At 45.9% G+C, this 16,566-nt stretch overlaps 8 protein-coding genes across 8 annotated transcripts; 4 read left to right on the plus strand and 4 right to left on the minus strand.

Moving 5' to 3' along the window:
- Window positions 1-369: 369 nt before the first annotated feature.
- BGW36DRAFT_331889 (putative aspartate aminotransferase) lies at window positions 370-2,118 on the minus strand. Its single transcript, XM_046212841.1, has 5 exons — window positions 1,710-2,118; window positions 1,174-1,654; window positions 879-1,121; window positions 725-814; window positions 370-643 (listed from the first exon to the last, which is right to left on the minus strand). The coding sequence occupies exons 1-5, from the start codon at window positions 2,004-2,006 to the stop codon at window positions 534-536; spliced, it is 1,221 nt and encodes a 406-aa protein (XP_046077516.1). The 5' UTR covers window positions 2,007-2,118; the 3' UTR covers window positions 370-533.
- Window positions 2,119-2,389: 271 nt separating this feature from the next.
- Window positions 2,390-3,392, plus strand: BGW36DRAFT_285308 (putative dihydrodipicolinate synthase; the record flags this gene model as incomplete). Its single annotated transcript, XM_046210309.1, has 2 exons — window positions 2,390-2,785; window positions 2,856-3,392. 2 exons carry the CDS (start codon window positions 2,390-2,392, stop codon window positions 3,390-3,392), a joined length of 933 nt encoding a protein of 310 aa, XP_046077517.1.
- Window positions 3,393-4,392: 1,000 nt separating this feature from the next.
- Window positions 4,393-6,975, minus strand: BGW36DRAFT_456463 (putative ATP dependent RNA helicase). The gene is made up of 3 exons (XM_046221928.1): window positions 6,633-6,975; window positions 5,413-6,570; window positions 4,393-5,364 (listed from the first exon to the last, which is right to left on the minus strand). Exons 1-3 carry the CDS (start codon window positions 6,882-6,884, stop codon window positions 4,492-4,494), a joined length of 2,283 nt encoding a protein of 760 aa, XP_046077518.1. The 5' UTR covers window positions 6,885-6,975; the 3' UTR covers window positions 4,393-4,491.
- A 155-nt stretch (window positions 6,976-7,130) lies between these two features.
- Window positions 7,131-8,414, plus strand: BGW36DRAFT_285549 (putative tRNA methyltransferase; the record flags this gene model as incomplete). Its single annotated transcript, XM_046210328.1, has 1 exon — window positions 7,131-8,414. The coding sequence occupies one exon, from the start codon at window positions 7,131-7,133 to the stop codon at window positions 8,412-8,414; it is 1,284 nt and encodes a 427-aa protein (XP_046077519.1).
- A 272-nt stretch (window positions 8,415-8,686) lies between these two features.
- BGW36DRAFT_353340 (assimilatory sulfite reductase) lies at window positions 8,687-11,794 on the minus strand (the record flags this gene model as incomplete). The annotated part of the gene is made up of 1 exon (XM_046213426.1): window positions 8,687-11,794. The coding sequence occupies one exon, from the start codon at window positions 11,792-11,794 to the stop codon at window positions 8,687-8,689; it is 3,108 nt and encodes a 1,035-aa protein (XP_046077520.1).
- A 346-nt stretch (window positions 11,795-12,140) lies between these two features.
- On the plus strand, window positions 12,141-13,084 carry BGW36DRAFT_366385 (uncharacterized protein). Its single transcript, XM_046214746.1, has 2 exons — window positions 12,141-12,234; window positions 12,310-13,084. The coding sequence occupies exons 1-2, from the start codon at window positions 12,184-12,186 to the stop codon at window positions 12,979-12,981; spliced, it is 723 nt and encodes a 240-aa protein (XP_046077521.1). The 5' UTR covers window positions 12,141-12,183; the 3' UTR covers window positions 12,982-13,084.
- Window positions 13,085-13,260: 176 nt separating this feature from the next.
- BGW36DRAFT_421486 (uncharacterized protein) lies at window positions 13,261-13,686 on the minus strand (the record flags this gene model as incomplete). Its single annotated transcript, XM_046219575.1, has 1 exon — window positions 13,261-13,686. The coding sequence occupies one exon, from the start codon at window positions 13,684-13,686 to the stop codon at window positions 13,261-13,263; it is 426 nt and encodes a 141-aa protein (XP_046077522.1).
- Window positions 13,687-14,849: 1,163 nt separating this feature from the next.
- On the plus strand, window positions 14,850-15,714 carry BGW36DRAFT_3524 (uncharacterized protein). The gene has a single exon (XM_046213383.1). The coding sequence runs from the start codon at window positions 15,020-15,022 to the stop codon at window positions 15,503-15,505; it is 486 nt and encodes a 161-aa protein (XP_046077523.1). The 5' UTR covers window positions 14,850-15,019; the 3' UTR covers window positions 15,506-15,714.
- The last annotated feature ends 852 nt before the right edge of the window (window positions 15,715-16,566 follow it).

The following is a 16,566-nucleotide window of genomic DNA, read 5'->3' on the forward strand; positions in this document are numbered from 1 at the left end:
CAAAATATCCTCCAACCTTAAAATTTACCTGGAAGAGGATTATACTAGCAAGATGGATGATATAGGAGGAGCTCAACTGCTCCTAAATTTATGGATTGGGGCACATCAACAATGAGAATCGGTATAAAGCGATAACCATTCTGGACTACTCAAGATTTTAATAAACTCAAATGCTACGGCATCAATGTTTCAAAATTCTTTCAAGGTCTGGCCCATTAGCTGTTTTTAATTGTAATATGCTGGTATATCAATAATGTATCCATTAAGGCTGGACGATAAATACTAGTAATCCATGTATTGACGGGCATTCGGCATTCTCTCGATTCTACCTTGAATGTTCGTTCAAACAGCAGTGCATACGAAATGATAGAACACCCTGAAAGATCAATCAATTCCAAGAAAACTTTCTAGAATCATTACGGACACCAATCTACTTGACACCGAGTTTGTCTATTAAAACGAAATATGCAGAACTAGAGATAAAAAATCAATCAAAGCAAAAAGAATCCAATGAAAGAGAACAAAGACATATCCTATCCCCTTATCGTTGTATCTATGCAATCCGCTACATATTTAACATTACTCCAATTAAGCCCGGCAATAGATACTCTTGAGCTTTCAGCCATATAGATATGATGTTCCTCTAAAGATATAAGCAACATTAGCCAATCTCGGTATTTTCGAAAATAAATATTCTTGCCGAGTTGGAATGCCTGTAACTTACTTTGCAAATGAAGAACTTGATCTGGAGTCAACCCTAGTATGCAAAACATGCCTTTTTGCTCTGTAATGCGTTTCCAGTCTCCAGGAGTACCTAGAAACCCATTAATAATTTTCCAATGTCAAGAATTTACATTAATAAGATGATAAAGATATACCCAATTGATTTAGTCCCTCATACAACTGCCACCTCATCTCTGCTATTCGGGAACTCATGGTGACCAAGTTTCGAGCCCACTCCGCACGAATTTCTTCATCTGCAAGGACAGCGGCCACAATACGCGCACCAAAAGCAGGTGGATTGGAGATTTCCACCCGAATCAGTTGCGCCAGTGCTGACTCAACTGCTTCAGTAGCAGTGCTAGTTTGGGAAACAAATGCACATAGACCGACACGCTCGCCTTGATACTTTGTTAACAGAATGAATATACTGACAGAGATGGGGAGAGTTACCGTAAAGACCCATACTTTTAGCGAAGGAAAGACATACGCCTACCTCAAGAGACAATTCCTCGACAAAATATCGAATAGCAAAAGCATCTTTGTCGTAGTCTCCAGAGGTCATTCCGAGATAAGCAGCATCAAACAGGGGAAAGAGTTGTCGTTCCTTGACGACCACACCAATGGCTTTCCACTGCTCTGGTGTGGGATCCCACCCAGTTGGATTGTGTGCGCTAGCATGGAGGACAAGTATTGATTTAGGGGCCGCGTCCTTAAGAGTCTTAAGAAATGAAGACATGTCTACTCCGTTCGTACTATCCGAGGAATATACGAATTCCTGTACTGGAAACCCTACTGACTCAAACACCTGTCGATGGTTTGACCAACTGGGTTTGGTAATGTAGACTGTGGTTTTCCTTCCGAGTGCTTTGTATAGCATTTTTCCTGCGACGTGCAGCGCACCTGTGCCTGACAAGGCCTGACAGGATGCAACCTATCTCCCTCCTAATTAGCAGTAAACCTTTGCTCTTAAGGAAAGGAAGACATGCCCTTCTTTCTTGGACTGCCGAAGACGCCTTTCCAAATACTAACTCCGTAGCCAAAGTACGAAATGACCCAAGCCCCAAGATCGGAAGATATTCATGATTAGCTTCCTTAATCTTCTCTTTAGCCGCTTGCACTGCTGGCAAAATCCATGGGTTTCCATTCTCATCTTTGTAAGTCCCTTGCCCGAGGTTTACTTTTCGAATATCTGGATCGGCGTTATACGTTTTTGTGAGCTCAAATATAGCATCAGGTGGCGTATAAGTGACGCCGCCGAAAAATGAAGGGGGACCGGAACCCATGATGGTGCGTAGCAATGAAAAGGAAGTGTTGAATACCCACAAATACAGTAAGAATAAAAGTTTGGAATTCCTGGATATTTACATCCACGAGTATTAATGAGCCATCATTTACGTATCAATCAAATAAGTTTACCGCGGGGTTGTCGGCTTCGTCGCACCGATGCCTATGAGTTAGGGCTTAGTGGGGAACTCCACAGGGGAACTTCTTGAATGTGCCGAAATCCAGGAATAGGAGGGAAGAGAAATAGAGAAGGTTCAATGACTTTTACTTCTTTTTCAACAAGTTGGTTTCCCAACGGAGGTCTTTTGAATATATTCCTTCAAAGTCAGAGTCTAATCAACCATCTTATTGGAAAACAATCCCAACAACACAGTACCATAACATGGCCATCGCAAAGCCAAACTTCGGTGTTTATACACCGCTAGTGACCTTTTTCAATGAAGATGAATCCATTGACTTCGAAAGCACACTTTGTCACGCAAAACGCATGGCAGATGGAGGTGTTGCCGGCCTCGTCCTTCAAGGAAGCAATGGAGAAGCCCCTCATTTAGATCACGAGGAACGCAAAACGCTAGTTCATGCAGTGCGAAATCATCTTAATAGCCTGGGCTATTTGAAGCTTCATTTGATTGTTGGATGCGGTGCGGCCAGTGTGCGAGAAACACTAGTATATATTTCCCAGGCGAAGGAATCTGGTGCTGAGTATGCCTTGGTTTTACCGCCAGCATATTGGGTTGCTGCAATGAATGCATCGGTTATTGAGGGATTTTTCCGCGATGTAAGATGACTTTACAATTCCCATAAAAATATTCAGGCATTATTAAACAAACTAACGAAGAAACATGCAGGTAGCAGCCAAATCAGAACTTCCTGTATTGATATACAATTTCCCCGGCGTTACTGGAGGTATCGACATCAGCTCAGATTCAATCATCCGTCTCGCCCAGGAAACCCCAAAGATTATTGGCTGTAAATTAACCTGCGGCAATGTTGGCAAATTGCAACGCATCTCATCCACGCTCCCAGCGCAGTCGTTTTCTGCCTTTGGTGGCAAGTCGGACTTCTTCTTGCCTGCCTTAGTTGCAGGCTCAAACGGTATCATTGCTGCTCTGGCCAATATCGTACCCAAGGCTCATGTTGAACTGCTGCGACTATACGAAAAAGGAGATCTGAAGGCTGCGCAACTACTGCAAACTAAACTGAGCCATGCCGACTGGGCTCTAACTAAGGTGGGTATTGCGGGCGTCAAGGCGATTGTTTCTCACCACTTCGGATATGGAACGGGCCGAGGAAGACGGCCACTTGGAAATTCCACAGTCGAGGCTTTGAGCAAGGAGATCGTGTCCCCGATACAGGAAGTCATTGATTTGGAGAAGAAGCTATAACATTTGAAAGATAGTACAACGTACAACAGTCTCAGAGGGCACCGTCGTTAGAACATTATAACATGATCACACATATTTATAAAGAACGATGGTTTGAAAATCTCATATAGTGTACACTAGACTATTAGTGATCAAATCTGGCAAGGCTGTTCCTCTTGTGTAAATCAATTGATAGTTATGTATCTGTACCCGGAAGATACCCTATATCTGTGCAGAATCTACGAAGCTATCCATCTGTTTTCCATATTTCAATTCAATCCCAGAATAAGCAGGCACACACTACAATACGATTAATATTTTAAGATATTCAATATCAAACTTCCTAACGCACTTCCCCCCGCCTTCGGTCTCGAAGCCGAATCTCTACAAGTGACTCGAGTCCATTGGGTCTGCAAGCGCCGGACACTCTGGAATACCAATTGCTTGGGCCATCAATGGCGATTTTTCTGCATGGCGGCCGGCCGAACAATCAATTGATCATTGCATCGGAATGAATCCTCGTAGAGCCGAAGATGACTCGGCAGAGTGAGATAAAGCGGAAGTGGAGCTCCACCTTCGGTAACATTGTCATTTTTCCGAACCATGTCCTTGCAATAAAATATCTCTTCTGTACACGTAGAGTAATGATAGCAACGAGAAATTATAATTGTGTTACATTCGGACATCCACCGATAAGCGATAACTTGTAGTGCGCAAGCAGCATGGTCAAGCCTTCCACGAAGATTGTCTGGATAAGTTTAAAAAATCACGTAATTTGTCTGATGATCTAAAGTATCAAAGAACGTCAGCCTTGGCTCGATATGTATGTTTCATAGTTTCCAGAAGTACATGCAGACTGAACACTAGTCCGCACTTTGTTATAGCGGCCGTTGTTTGTCCAAGAGGGATAGCCTCTTCAGAGCCCGTAAGCCCTCCCCGAAAATGACTTGAAAGTCTTCAATGTTGTGCAGAATCAAATATCATTTTTACAATGGTCCGGGATTTTGAGATGTAAACTGGTCTCTTTTTCTTAATTTTCAATTGAGATTGTGGGTGCTGAATTTGGACAATGGTATTTCAAGTTGGTATCACTAAGATTAACGGCATCAATATAATCCATCTAAAATTCGAGCTTGTCTACCAAGCCAATAAACGCTTTATTATTTCCCTCCTCGCGCAATAGCTCCTCAACATCAACGCGTCCAGCGGTGATGTATCGTTCGCTAACTCCGATGTTAATCCGTTTTGACAACAACTCTCTCAACTCCGCCCTCATGCCTGCCAGCTCTGCTTTGCTTATGCTGCCAGCTTGCTTTTCCTTTTGCGAACGACCTCCACCGCGGCCGCGTCCTTTGGATTTACTGTTTTGCTTTTCAAATTCTTCACTATCGTAATCCACGCCCAGCTCTTCTGCGGCATTACGAAGCCAATTGTCCTCGGACGAAAGCTTTTCTTTGGCAATATTGGATTCAGTAATCTTTTTGGCCAATGTCATGCGTGGCTTGACACGCGAGACAACCCGGCGATCAAGTTCTAAAGATTCGAGAGGGTTGCGATTTGTAGACTTTTCGGACCCTGATTGTGCGTGTACTTTGCCGACCAGACGAGCCATACCAACTACCTCATCTGGTGCACAGATCAAGACACTTTTTCCAGAAGCGCCAGCTCGAGCCGTACGTCCAGATCGATGCACATACATGTCCGCAGTTCGTGGAACATGATAATGAACGACAAAATCAATACCCTTGATGTCAAGACCACGTGCCGCAACATCCGTTGCTACAAGAACCGTACTTGAGTCGGATTTAGGGGAAGAAAATCGTTCGACAGAGCGAAGACGAGCTTTCTGCTCCATGTTTGAGTGAAGAGCTAGTGCGGGAATTCCCAGATTTTGCAGTAGTTGAGATAGGCGGCGAACAGATGATATAGAATTTGCAAAAACCAAGGTCCGATGCTCGGGGTGATATAGTAATAGTGTATAAAGATAGAGGTCCTGAGATGCTGTCAGAAGCTTACTAAAAATTCGTTCACGATGGCCTACCTTTTCCATGGTACCACACTCTACAATTCCCTCCTTGAGGCCATCTGCCATCTGCGAAATAGGGTTGACATCAACGAATTTAGGTTTCTCCTCACGAAAATTAAGTTTCTGCAAAAGGTACTCCATGGACTCTTTTTTGTCCATCAAATTATTGCTCATGAATTTCCCTTTTCCGCTCAACTTTTGTTGCAATCCTTTGTGGAATGTCGCGGAGAAAACAAGTGTTTGTCTATCATGGGTCCCTTCATCCTCCTCAGCCTCATTACTTTCAGGCAGGTCATTGACTTCCTTTCGATCAAGAGCATCTATTATTTGCTCCATCTCTTTGAAATGCCCGTCACTAAGTAGTCTGTCTGCCTCGTCGATCACCAGAAATTTGATTTTCGATATGCCCTGCATTAGCCCAGTGCCGCTGCTAAGAACTTCCCATGCTCGACCAGGTGTTCCGATGATAATATCTGCGTTGGCTAATAGCCGCTGCTGTTTTTGGATAGACAATCCACCTGTTAGCAGCGCAATCCTAGCATTACCACTCGGGGTATTCGTATTAAGCTCTCCAATATGCTTGGCTAGTTGATGAGCTAGCTCTCTTGTTGGGGAAAGTATTAGTGCTGTCGGCCGGAAAGTCTTCTTTATGTTGTCTCTCTGTCCTCCGTGGCTCAAGCAGTGTTCTAGAATAGGTATACCGAAAGCCAATGTCTTTCCTGAACCTGTCGATGCTTTGCCAACTACATCATGACCAGCGAGAACCTCCGGTATAGTGGCTTTTTGAATTGCAGTTGGTCTAGGAAACTTGAGCTTTGAAAGTCCCGTCTGTAGCGACGTTGACAACCCCAATGGATCCCACGCTGATACATCCACACCGTCTTCTTCTTCACTCTCAAGTGTAGTGAATGATAATGAGGGTAGCTTTTCATCTGCCTTGTTTTTCTTGTTCTCTTTGTCTAGAATGGTGCGTTGTTGGCCTTCCGCCTTCGGGTTTGACTTCAACTTTTGTTTTGACTTCAGCTTTGGTTTCTTCTCTTCCCGTTTTTCTACTTTCTTTTCCCCATCACTGAATCCAGACCACTCTTCATCGTCGCCGCCGATATCCTTCGGGCTTTCTTCACTAGTGTGGGTATTTCTTAATATGGATTGCGTCGGTTTGTTCGCCGCGGCCTGCCGAAAATGAATAATTAATTTGAAGCTCTGCGCGGTTTGTGAATTGTACGTTGACTTACTTTGTACTTGACCTCTCCAGGTTTTTGCGATCGAATAATATCTACCCCATCAATTTCTTCAAGCCCAAAAAACCCGCCGAGATCATCGAGTCGGTCTGGGAGCTGAACAGCCTTCCAGTCAAGATCATCCACTCCGAAGACTTGCGGAGCCCTCAAATCAGAATGTTCTGTGTCCAGGGGGGCCTGAACTTTCAGCTTTTTCTTTTCTTTGCCAACTCGGCCATGGCCATCTCTTCCGCGTTTTATACCCATGGCAATTGTCGTGACGGTCGAATAATGTAGGTGGTGTTGTAGGATGTGTGTAATGGAGCTTATTTTTCCAATGGCAGAAAAAAAAGTTTGGATCCACTCCTCGCCGCCTTCTCATCTTATCAGCAAATTCACCAAATCATACCCCACCATTGCCATGAGAAGGGATTTCTATAACTGATACACAATTGACAAATCTAGAAATCAGTTCAAATTCCTGCATGTGCTTTAGTTCGTTTATATTTCAACATGGGAAAAGCCTCTAAAGACAAACGTGACGCCTACTACCGACTAGCCAAGGAACAGAATTGGCGGGCACGTTCTGCTTTTAAGCTGATACAGATTGACGAACAATTCGATCTGTTTGCTCATGCAGATCCAGATAGCGTGACACGAGTCGTCGACCTCTGTGCTGCGCCTGGTAGTTGGAGCCAGGTTCTTAGCCGGGTATTGATCAAGGGCGAGAGCTTTGGACGCAGAGCATGGCTGGAGAAGCGTCGTCAAGACAAGAAGGCATTGGAGCAGCTGAAAAACGATGGCGATAAGCCTGAAATCCAAGGAACTGAAGATGATGAGGAAGACGAATCGAAGATTCTTAAGCCACGAAAAAACGTGAAAATAGTTTCAGTTGATTTGCAGCCCATGGCTCCGCTGGAGGGAATAACTACACTAAAAGCCGACATAACTCACCCGTCGACAATTCCACTTTTGCTTCGCGCTCTAGACCCAGATGAATATGATAAAACTCCTCTAGATCAGCAAAGCTCTGGATCCTCTCTATCATCTCGACACCCGCACCCAGTCGACCTAGTGATTTCGGATGGCGCTCCCGATGTTACAGGTCTCCATGACTTGGATATCTACATCCAATCACAGCTATTATATGCCGCCCTGAACCTGGCAATTGGAGTACTACGTCCCGGTGGTAAATTTGTTGCTAAAATTTTCCGAGGTCGTGATGTCGACCTCCTTTATGCACAGCTTCGAACTGTGTTCGAGAAGGTCTCTGTTGCTAAGCCACGCAGTAGCCGTGCAAGTAGTCTTGAGGCTTTCGTTGTTTGCGAAGGGTTTATGCCACCTGAAGACAGTGACCCTATACAGGCACTCCAAACTCCCATGTTTGGTGGCGCAGCTACTCCCTTGGCCAACGCAGATGGTACTGTCGGGGCCGAGGTGCCAGACGGCGATGAGGATGATCAGCAAATTCGACGTGTTCAACCTGTCACCACGGATACTACATATGCAGATATCAATAGAGTCGTTCAAACACGACTTCTAGAACAGCCTACCATTGAACATACGGAGTTCCGCTTCCCACAGGAATCCCGCTGGATTCCTTCTTTCATCGCTTGCGGGGATCTCTCCGCGTGGGATTCTGACGCTTCTTATGCCCTGCCAGAGGGATATGTCAGCCTCGATCCAGTTCAGCCTCCGACAGCACCTCCTTATAAACGGGCATTAGAATTGAGAAAGACACAGGGTGGTGCTTATGGCAAGACCAAGTTCGGGCAGATGGGTCGGATCAATCAATAATTGCTATAAGGCCGATGAACCACTCGCGTGACACACCCATTTGTTAAATTTGCATGATATTATCAATGTTACATGCATTTCTATTTGCACGATACCCGGCAGGATAAATGAGATCATCAAATGTATATTATTAGCCAAAGAAATTTTTAAAGCGTTCTAATGTGTGACTACATTTTAACAGGATAATCGCTCGTTGAGTGTCTGATTTGCTTTGTACACACTGAAAGCAGGTATCTGATGTACATCATGCTCGCTGGATATTCATCAACAATCTAATAAACTTCCAAAACATATCTTTCTTGCTCCTTCAGCTTCTCAATCTCCTTACGGGGTTCGACCTTCTTACCCAAGGACTTGGCCTCGGTAGCAATGGCTTCCTCTAACACACTCGTTACATCGGGGACTGGCCAGGTGGGACCACAAAGATAGAATGCGCCTTCTTCACGGATATAGGCCTGGACAATCTCGGGAAGAGTCTGGCGCATGCGGTCCTGAATGTAGATCTTCTGAGGCTGGTCACGAGAGAAAGCCCGACCTAGGAGTGTAATGACACCTGCAGCCTGATATGCCTCCCATTCCTCGCCATAGCAATACTCTTCTCGTTGGTGACGCGATCCCATGTACAAGAGAACAGAGCCAATTTCCTTGCCCTGGGCCTTTTCGAGAGCGCGATGTTGGACAAATGCGCGGAAGGGTGCCAAGCCTGTTCCGAGTCCAGCCATGATGATTGGCTGAGTTGAGCGGGGGGGTAACTTCATCACACTGGGTTTGACACTGACAGTCACTGGAGTACCTGGTCTGAGTCCACTCAAGTATCTTGTAGCTTGACCAAATCGATCCCGACCTCGAGGATCGACCCAGTTCACAACGACAATCATCAAGGCCACGGAAGTTGGAGTCACCTTCTGGCAAGATGCAATAGAGTACTCTCGGCGCTTCATCGGGCTGACAATACGTACGATGTCGTGGAACTTAGGATGAGCTGATCGGAACTCGAGCAGGATATCAGCATAGGTGATGGTGTCGACTTCTGCACGTCGTTTGAACTCGACAGCTCCCTCGGGTCCACCCAGAGTGAGCAACTCCTTCTTTTCCTTCTCTTCAGTTGCGAAATCAGCAAGCGCTTCATAAAATCGCTTAGGAGGACGGCCAAAAAGATCAATATTTTGAATCAAAGACTGGTACACGGTGCGGTTCTCCAATATCGTTGGGTCGTCTCGGTTAGGGACTTCGACCACTTCGTCGGGATTCAAACCATAGAATTTGATAAATGCCAGAACATCTTCAGGATCATTCTCTGCGTGTACTCCAAGAGCTTCACCGATATCATACTTAAGACCGGAATCGCCAAGGTCAAATTCTATGTGGAAAATGTTGCGATCGTAAGTGACGGGGGTAAGTCTTCGGTTCTCTTTAACATGAACAGTAAAAGTCTTCGTGTTGACATCAGGACGCAGCGCGTTCTGAACACCGTATGCTTCCTTGAAGGCTAGTCCTTTAGCAACTGTTTTCCAATCCTTCAGCAACGAAGCGGGCTCCGTTTCATTCTTGTCGAATGGTGCAAACGCCGTTGCAGCAATGTCCTTAGAAAGCTCAGGAGCATCAGAGGGTACTTCTGCCGTTGCCCATGCCTCTGGAATCTGGACTCTTCGCAACAGAGTGTCAAGGTCTTTCTGCACGTTTTCCAGGACGCCGGAATCTTCAAATTTCGAAGTATTTATCGAAATCTGACTAGCATGCAAGAAGGCAGCTTGTATGATAGTAGATTGTGAAATGGATTCGCTGGCATTTGAAGCGTCCAAGATAGAAAACGCAATTCCACGCTTGGATATCTGCTGTTGAATAGCAATGGGCAATTTCTTCTCCAATTCATCATCCTTGAGACCGGGTACATTGACAATTATTTGGCCGTTGTTCTTCACGGATGACAGAATATCAATCTCACTTAGGATTTTGATATCGCCAACATAAGCGACATCTGCTGCGGTTACGGCATACGGTGCATTCACAGTCTTCCTGCTCTTGCGAATATCAATTCGAATGACACCACCTTGAACCAGGTTATCGAAAGTCGTGCTAGTAGTGATATTTGCAGCAGAGTCCTTGGCCAACGCTTGCGTCAATGCAGTGACGGCATCATGAGATTGGCCGTCATCCAAATCCCAGAAAGTATACTCCTGAACATTCGCACGGTCAAGGAGCTGAAGAGGTGCCGGACTCTGGACATTCAACAAAAGGGGCTTTTCGACCACGCGTTGGAACGCAGCAGCAACAGTTATAGCTGTCCACTGGTAAGCCCGGTCGTACTTCAGGTCTAGGCAGACGGGGATATCATCGCGGTCACTGGCAAAAGTCAAAGCGGCGAGAACATCATCATACAGGGCAGAGTGAACGCCTTCTTCCTGGACAGACTGCTGGTCCCGAACTTGACCAAGGACTCCCACGGTCTTGACGGTTTTAGGCAAAACACGGAGAAACTCTTCTTCCACGAATGGACGATAGACTCGTACGTTAACGACACCGATACGTGCACTTTCCTTGCTAAGATTACGAGCAATTTGGGATGTAATTGAAGCCTCCACAGTACCGAAAACCACTAGGACGGAAGTCGGCTCATCATGACCGTGGTACTCGAATAGTCCATACTCGGTGCCTAGCTCGTTATTGAAAGCCTGCAAAACTTCCAGAACTTTTCCTTGCTCATCCAAATGTTTTGCGCGCGTATCTTCGAGGCTCTTCTGGACGGCTTGATAAGTGCGGTTAAGGCCAGTTTGGTCAAGAACATCGATAACCCGGGTGTTGTCACGGCCGACGCGGACTCCGTCATAAATATGAATGGTGGGCAACACTGCTGCGATTAGCGTTGAGAAGAGGGCCATATGTTGCGCCTCGTGAGAAGAAGAGCTAGACACCAGACCAAGACCGAGATCTTCAACCAAATTTAATGCTGTTTCATAATCCGAAACCAAGTGTCCACCGGCATAATCCAAGGCGGCCACGTGCGCGACGACGGGACTGGCAACAGCATAGAGTAAGGACAACTGCTCCAAAGATGCCCGCAGATAGTTCAGCGTGGCAGACGAAGCCAAAATTCCTTGTGGTACACGTCTCTTCTTCAAGTCAAAGTCCTTAGAGAACAAATAGCCGAGGGCAATCGAACCAGCTCCCTGGCGGGTTTGGAGCGACTGGCTCGTAGTTGCTTCTCCATTTGTATTGAGTTCCCCCTTCAAAGCCCACTGTTTGACGGCCGAGTCAAGGTTGAATGACTCCGGTGAGTATGAGAATATCTTATCCGACAACGCATAAGCCACCTGCTGGATAAGGGTCTGGGCAGTAGTATATGTTGGGCCACCAATGGCCGTCAGCTCCGGAACGCCCATCCTGACGCAGCAAAGAATCAGGCAAGTATGGAGCAATGCGATTGAAGATGAAGAAATGTCAGAAATGAAACGTCAACCGGCCTCCATTCACGAAGGAAGAGCAAAGGTTAGAAATATTTCCATTCTGATCGGCCGAGACCAGGGACGCCTTCCGAATCCGGCTAGCCGCGATCACGCAATTTCAATTATTCTTATCGATAATAAATCTGTCCAAATACGGTTAGTCTATAAATGGAGACTCGTAGGTGGATTCGGAATCTCTGCTCGCCAATCACATCTCTATCACGTGATCTGTGCAGGAGCTATCCCAACGATTCACACGTCATCACCGTCTCCGAGTAACAAGGTTCGTTTCTCCTCAGCTTGGCTAAGTGATTATTTTAGCAGAAATGGCTGGCAATGCTACTGGAACTGCCCTGTTGGGCTGCACGGGGCTAGTGGTATGATATGCTGCAGCTACATTAGCTTATTCAACAGGACTGATTAATTAATTGGCTCGTCCTTTATGATATCAGGGGTCTCACATCCTGACCACTCTTCTCGCTCACCCATCTGTCGCACGAATCGATACTATATCTCGCAGGACTCCCGAAACCGCTGGTACATCGCCTCAAGTCAAACTGACCACATTTATCGAAAAAGAGACATCGAAATGGGCAGATCAAATATCACGACTTTCTCCCCCGCCTTCGGTCTATTTCTCGGCATTGGGTACAACCCGTGCACTCGCAGGAGGACTGGCCAACCAGTACAAGCTCGATGTTGACCTGAATATCGAATGTGCCAAGGCAGCCCGCGAAGCTGGCGCAAAAGTCTTTGTTCTTGTCTCCAGTTCAGGTGCCAATCCAAATTCCATGGTACCCTACACGAAAATGAAGGGTGAATGTGAGGAGGCGGCCAAGAAATTAGATTTTGACCATACGATTATTGTGCGCCCAGGCATGATCGTAGGTCAACGGGAAGACAGTCGCCCTGCTGAGGCCGTTCTTCGCTTCGTCGCTAGTTCTTTTGGAAAGCTCCATACGTCCTTGAAAGACCCATGGGCACAAGATGCCGATGTTATTGCTAAGGCTTGTGTAAATGCTGGCCTCAAGGCTCTTGCAGGGGAAGCACCTGGTGGAAGTGAAAAAGTCTGGGTTCTAGATCAAGCGGATGTCATTCGACTGGGACGTACTGAGTGGAAATGAACATTTGCATGTTGATATTCTCAATGTTTATTGGTACGTTAACTACTGAAATTGTGAGTATTTATCGAACATGAAGAAGTTAATTAGGCGGGATTCAGCGATGTTAAAGTTTTAAATATCAATTGATGGTGCATTGTTGTCGTAAATGCAAACCCACAAACCCGTCTCACGCTATTTAATTTTATACATGTATGATTTGTAGTGCCTTCGACACTTGACCGGGTTGTCGCTTCTTAGATAGTATACAAGGATTATGCAACAAAGCCGCAGATGACACCACTAATGCTTCTCTTCATTCACCGGTTTGTTCTTGCGAGTCCATCCTCGCGCACTTGGGAGCCTGTCCGCACCACGGTCTGCCGGTTCTTTGGAAGAATCGCCAGTCTGATTAATATCTTTATTAGCCGGGCTAATGTCGAGGGGATTGTTGGTTTTATTCCGTTGCCTTGACTCATTGGCGGTTGCTTCCATCTCAGACTCTGGTGAGGTGTTGGAAGGGTCAAATGGCGCATCGTGGCTAGCCACCTCGTTATCCGTGCCGCTTTGCGAATTTTCACCTCTGTTTGGGTTGAGTGCGCTGCGATCTAGAAGATTGTCTGCGTTCTGATTGTGTTTGCCCGTCCACATCATTGACGATTTGCTATAGCTGCGTTGCCATGGTGATACAGAGGAAGGAAGGGCATGTCTCGTCGTTTTTAGACGCATGTGCCAAATTGACTGGATTAAAAAACCTCGATTAATAGAATTGAGACCATCAAGGATTCTTTGGCGATAAAAAGATATCATTTTTGCTGCGTTCAATGACCTTGTCTGGAAGTACTACTTCTAGACTGAGAACTTTTCAGACGATTTTTTGAACGGTGAAACAGGACAACTATAATTGGCATAAGATTTGAAAGCTTACGAAATGCTAATTGAAAATACCTGCCTTTCTTTTTAAATAACATGGCAGTTGAAATAAAACCAGTCATCTTGACGTCACTGGCTGGCTTCAGAGATATCGTATTTTTTATGGGGCTTTATGATCACGTGATATTATATCGATCGTAAAAAGCTCCCAACTTATGTACACAGCCTTGTCGATCTACTCAGAAAGAAGAGGCGAGATGAACAACAGATGAATTTAAGGGTCAAAGCCCCCTTTCCCCTTTTTGAGAACTGCACATATCATTCCACTGGGAAGCAAGAAAAGGAAATTGTGGAGAGCTTTCTTTGTCGATTCTTGAATATGGCTTATCTCCAGTTGTTACAATTCATGACTCGAGTTGTACTGATGGCAAAATATGATTAGAGCTACTATTATGCGTCAGCCACGTCACCACAATCGACACGTCGAAAATGTAGGATGAGGCTCGGTGACAGTGTTGACAATGATGCATACGCGTTTCAAAGAACCTTGGGATCAAGCTCAGGCTCAGGCTCAGATTCGCTAAGAAGGCCATTGCATATATGGCTATAAATCCAAACCGGTGAGAGTGTGCAACACTATCTCTCGACTGCATAACCGAAAATTCCGGGAAAAAGACATCGAGTAGCCTCACTGCACGCGCATGGCGAGTTAATGACTCTGATTCTAGGCAATGCAGCCATGGAATATCATGTGTCTCACACCATCTGTATTTACAGGACCTGATGTCATCGCAGGTGCATTTGGGGCCAGAGTTCCACGGTCTTCGACCGCCACTGCAGGGGTTCATGTATCTCAATGCGGAATGCTTCAAGGAACTCAATCTAATGTGGGATCTGTAGATCAAAACAGTCGACACGTAATGCAAACTAGAATTCAGCAAGAGCTAAAGGTTAACGAATGGTTGAAAATGTTTACTCGATGATGGCTCATGCAGCTTGTCCCATGAGGACGAGTGACAAGATGCATGGCAACTGCAGCATGAGGTCCAGTAAGCTTCAGTGATCGGCATCAAAGGCACGCTAAATAGCTCTAAATAGACATGGCTGACTCGACGTATGTACCGGCTTCAAGGTTGACAAGTAAAAAGAAAGTGCCTAAGCCATTGGATATAATGAGTGGGGCGAAAGGATGTTTCGGCATGTACTGGAAACCAATCTCTGGCTGTATGCCCTTAGGAAAGAGAATGCACTTGCACCTTATAATGATCAAGGGCTTGTCGTATTATCTCATTTGTCACTAATCAATTGCACTATATGCGGGAGCGCGGGAAGCTCCGTCATATCTCAATCACGAGAGTCAAACAACTCCGGCTGCTCGGATATGATGCAGGTGGAGTTGGAATCCAAATCTAACGTTCAGTGTCAGTGGGCGCCAACTATCAAAAAAATTTGCTCTTTCCACAGCCTTGGTGGCGTTAGCAATGACTCACCGGGTGTTCTTCCAACGAGTGAATGCCACCGAAGACACCAACATAAACAACACGGTGCTGGTGCAGAGATGCAGCGCGTCACTAAAGACAGAAAGTCAATACGTCTCAAAAACACGGGAAAACGGGTGACAGTGGCAAATCATGCAGGTGCCACTAACGGTGGAGAGTGGTCACCTTCTGCATAAGCTGAAAATTTGACCCTCCGAGAGTCCGAGGTTTGCTGGGAACGACAGCATTGCAGGGTCTCAGCAGGGATATGCCCAATAATGAAGCCCGAGAGTTCCTGGAGAGCAATGGAATCGGGGACATCGGGTAGTTCTGCAAGCATTTGTTTCATTCCACGCAAATCCTTAGAATCATTGGAGTATTTCCAAGCGCAACGAGTAACGTCAGGCCAAAGAGAACAACAGGGTTTGGATGGCTTCCCATTGCTAGCTTCGGATATGGATAAGCAATGTATTTTGTCCTCAAGTAATACTGACCTCATGCATCCAAGACGCCTGGAGTCACGTATTTTTAGACCAGACACAGTTTGCCACGTCAGATAATATCCAAGCTGTAGTGCGGTTGCATGATAGAACGCCATTTATTTACCGAAAGAAATGAAGATGACCGCTTGGGCCCGCGTCATACATGGCTCGCTAGGAAAGAGGCGAGACCGTGCACCTGAGCAACAATCAATGCGGGAATATCTGAGTGCAGATGTCGCTGATCAGCTGAAAGGATTCGGCTGCCACGTCCGAGCCGGGTCAATAACAACATTCACCATTGGCCCTCGAAAGAGCATGCAGGAAGAGAGGAACGAGGGCGACCAAGCTAATTTCTTCCATGACTGGGATCGGAGATACCAGAGACATGCTATCGTTATCATATTCTGTGAGGTGACTGATAGAAATAGCATCAATGACCACATCATGCGGCCTGGCCGTTCATCAAGTTAGCTGATTGGAGGTATTATGAAGGTCATAACTCAATTCAGAAAGCGGACCGTATGCATGAATCAATGATAGTGAACACCGGTATTGATGTTTGAGGCTGACGGAGTTTGGGACGCGTTGCAACCGTTCGGAATCCATTGGAAAAGAGCATTGAAATTTCGATGAAGCTAGGCTATAGCTTTGCCATCTTGCAAGCACTATATAGCACACTTACCACAATAGGGAGGACCTCCAGAAGGCGGTCACAAAGATGAAGGTGGGGTTTGGATTCACATCCTTTCCACAAATATGTGTTCGTATTTCCCATA

The sequence above is a fragment of the Talaromyces proteolyticus genome, assembly GCF_021365285.1.
Source record: "Talaromyces proteolyticus strain PMI_201 chromosome Unknown BGW36scaffold_1, whole genome shotgun sequence".
Taxonomy (NCBI): Eukaryota; Fungi; Ascomycota; class Eurotiomycetes; order Eurotiales; family Trichocomaceae; genus Talaromyces; species Talaromyces proteolyticus.

Coding starts and splice junctions, on each gene's coding strand:
- BGW36DRAFT_331889 (XM_046212841.1), bottom strand. CDS start 2,006: ATGGGTTCCGGTCCCCCTTCATTTTTCGGCGGCGTCACTTATACGCCA. Junction 1,122..1,173: donor TAAAAGTATGGGTCTTTACG/GTAACTCTCCCC, acceptor CAAAGTATCAAG/GCGAGCGTGTCGGTCTATGT. Junction 644..724: donor TCAAGTTCTTCATTTGCAAA/GTAAGTTACAGG, acceptor TTATATCTTTAG/AGGAACATCATATCTATATG.
- BGW36DRAFT_3524 (XM_046213383.1), top strand. CDS start 15,020: ATGTTTCGGCATGTACTGGAAACCAATCTCTGGCTGTATGCCCTTAGG.
- BGW36DRAFT_456463 (XM_046221928.1), bottom strand. CDS start 6,884: ATGGGTATAAAACGCGGAAGAGATGGCCATGGCCGAGTTGGCAAAGAA. Junction 6,571..6,632: donor CTGGAGAGGTCAAGTACAAA/GTAAGTCAACGT, acceptor CATTTTCGGCAG/GCCGCGGCGAACAAACCGAC. Junction 5,365..5,412: donor AGTGTGGTACCATGGAAAAG/GTAGGCCATCGT, acceptor ACAGCATCTCAG/GACCTCTATCTTTATACACT.
- BGW36DRAFT_366385 (XM_046214746.1), top strand. CDS start 12,184: ATGGCTGGCAATGCTACTGGAACTGCCCTGTTGGGCTGCACGGGGCTA. Junction 12,235..12,309: donor TGGGCTGCACGGGGCTAGTG/GTATGATATGCT, acceptor TTATGATATCAG/GGGTCTCACATCCTGACCAC.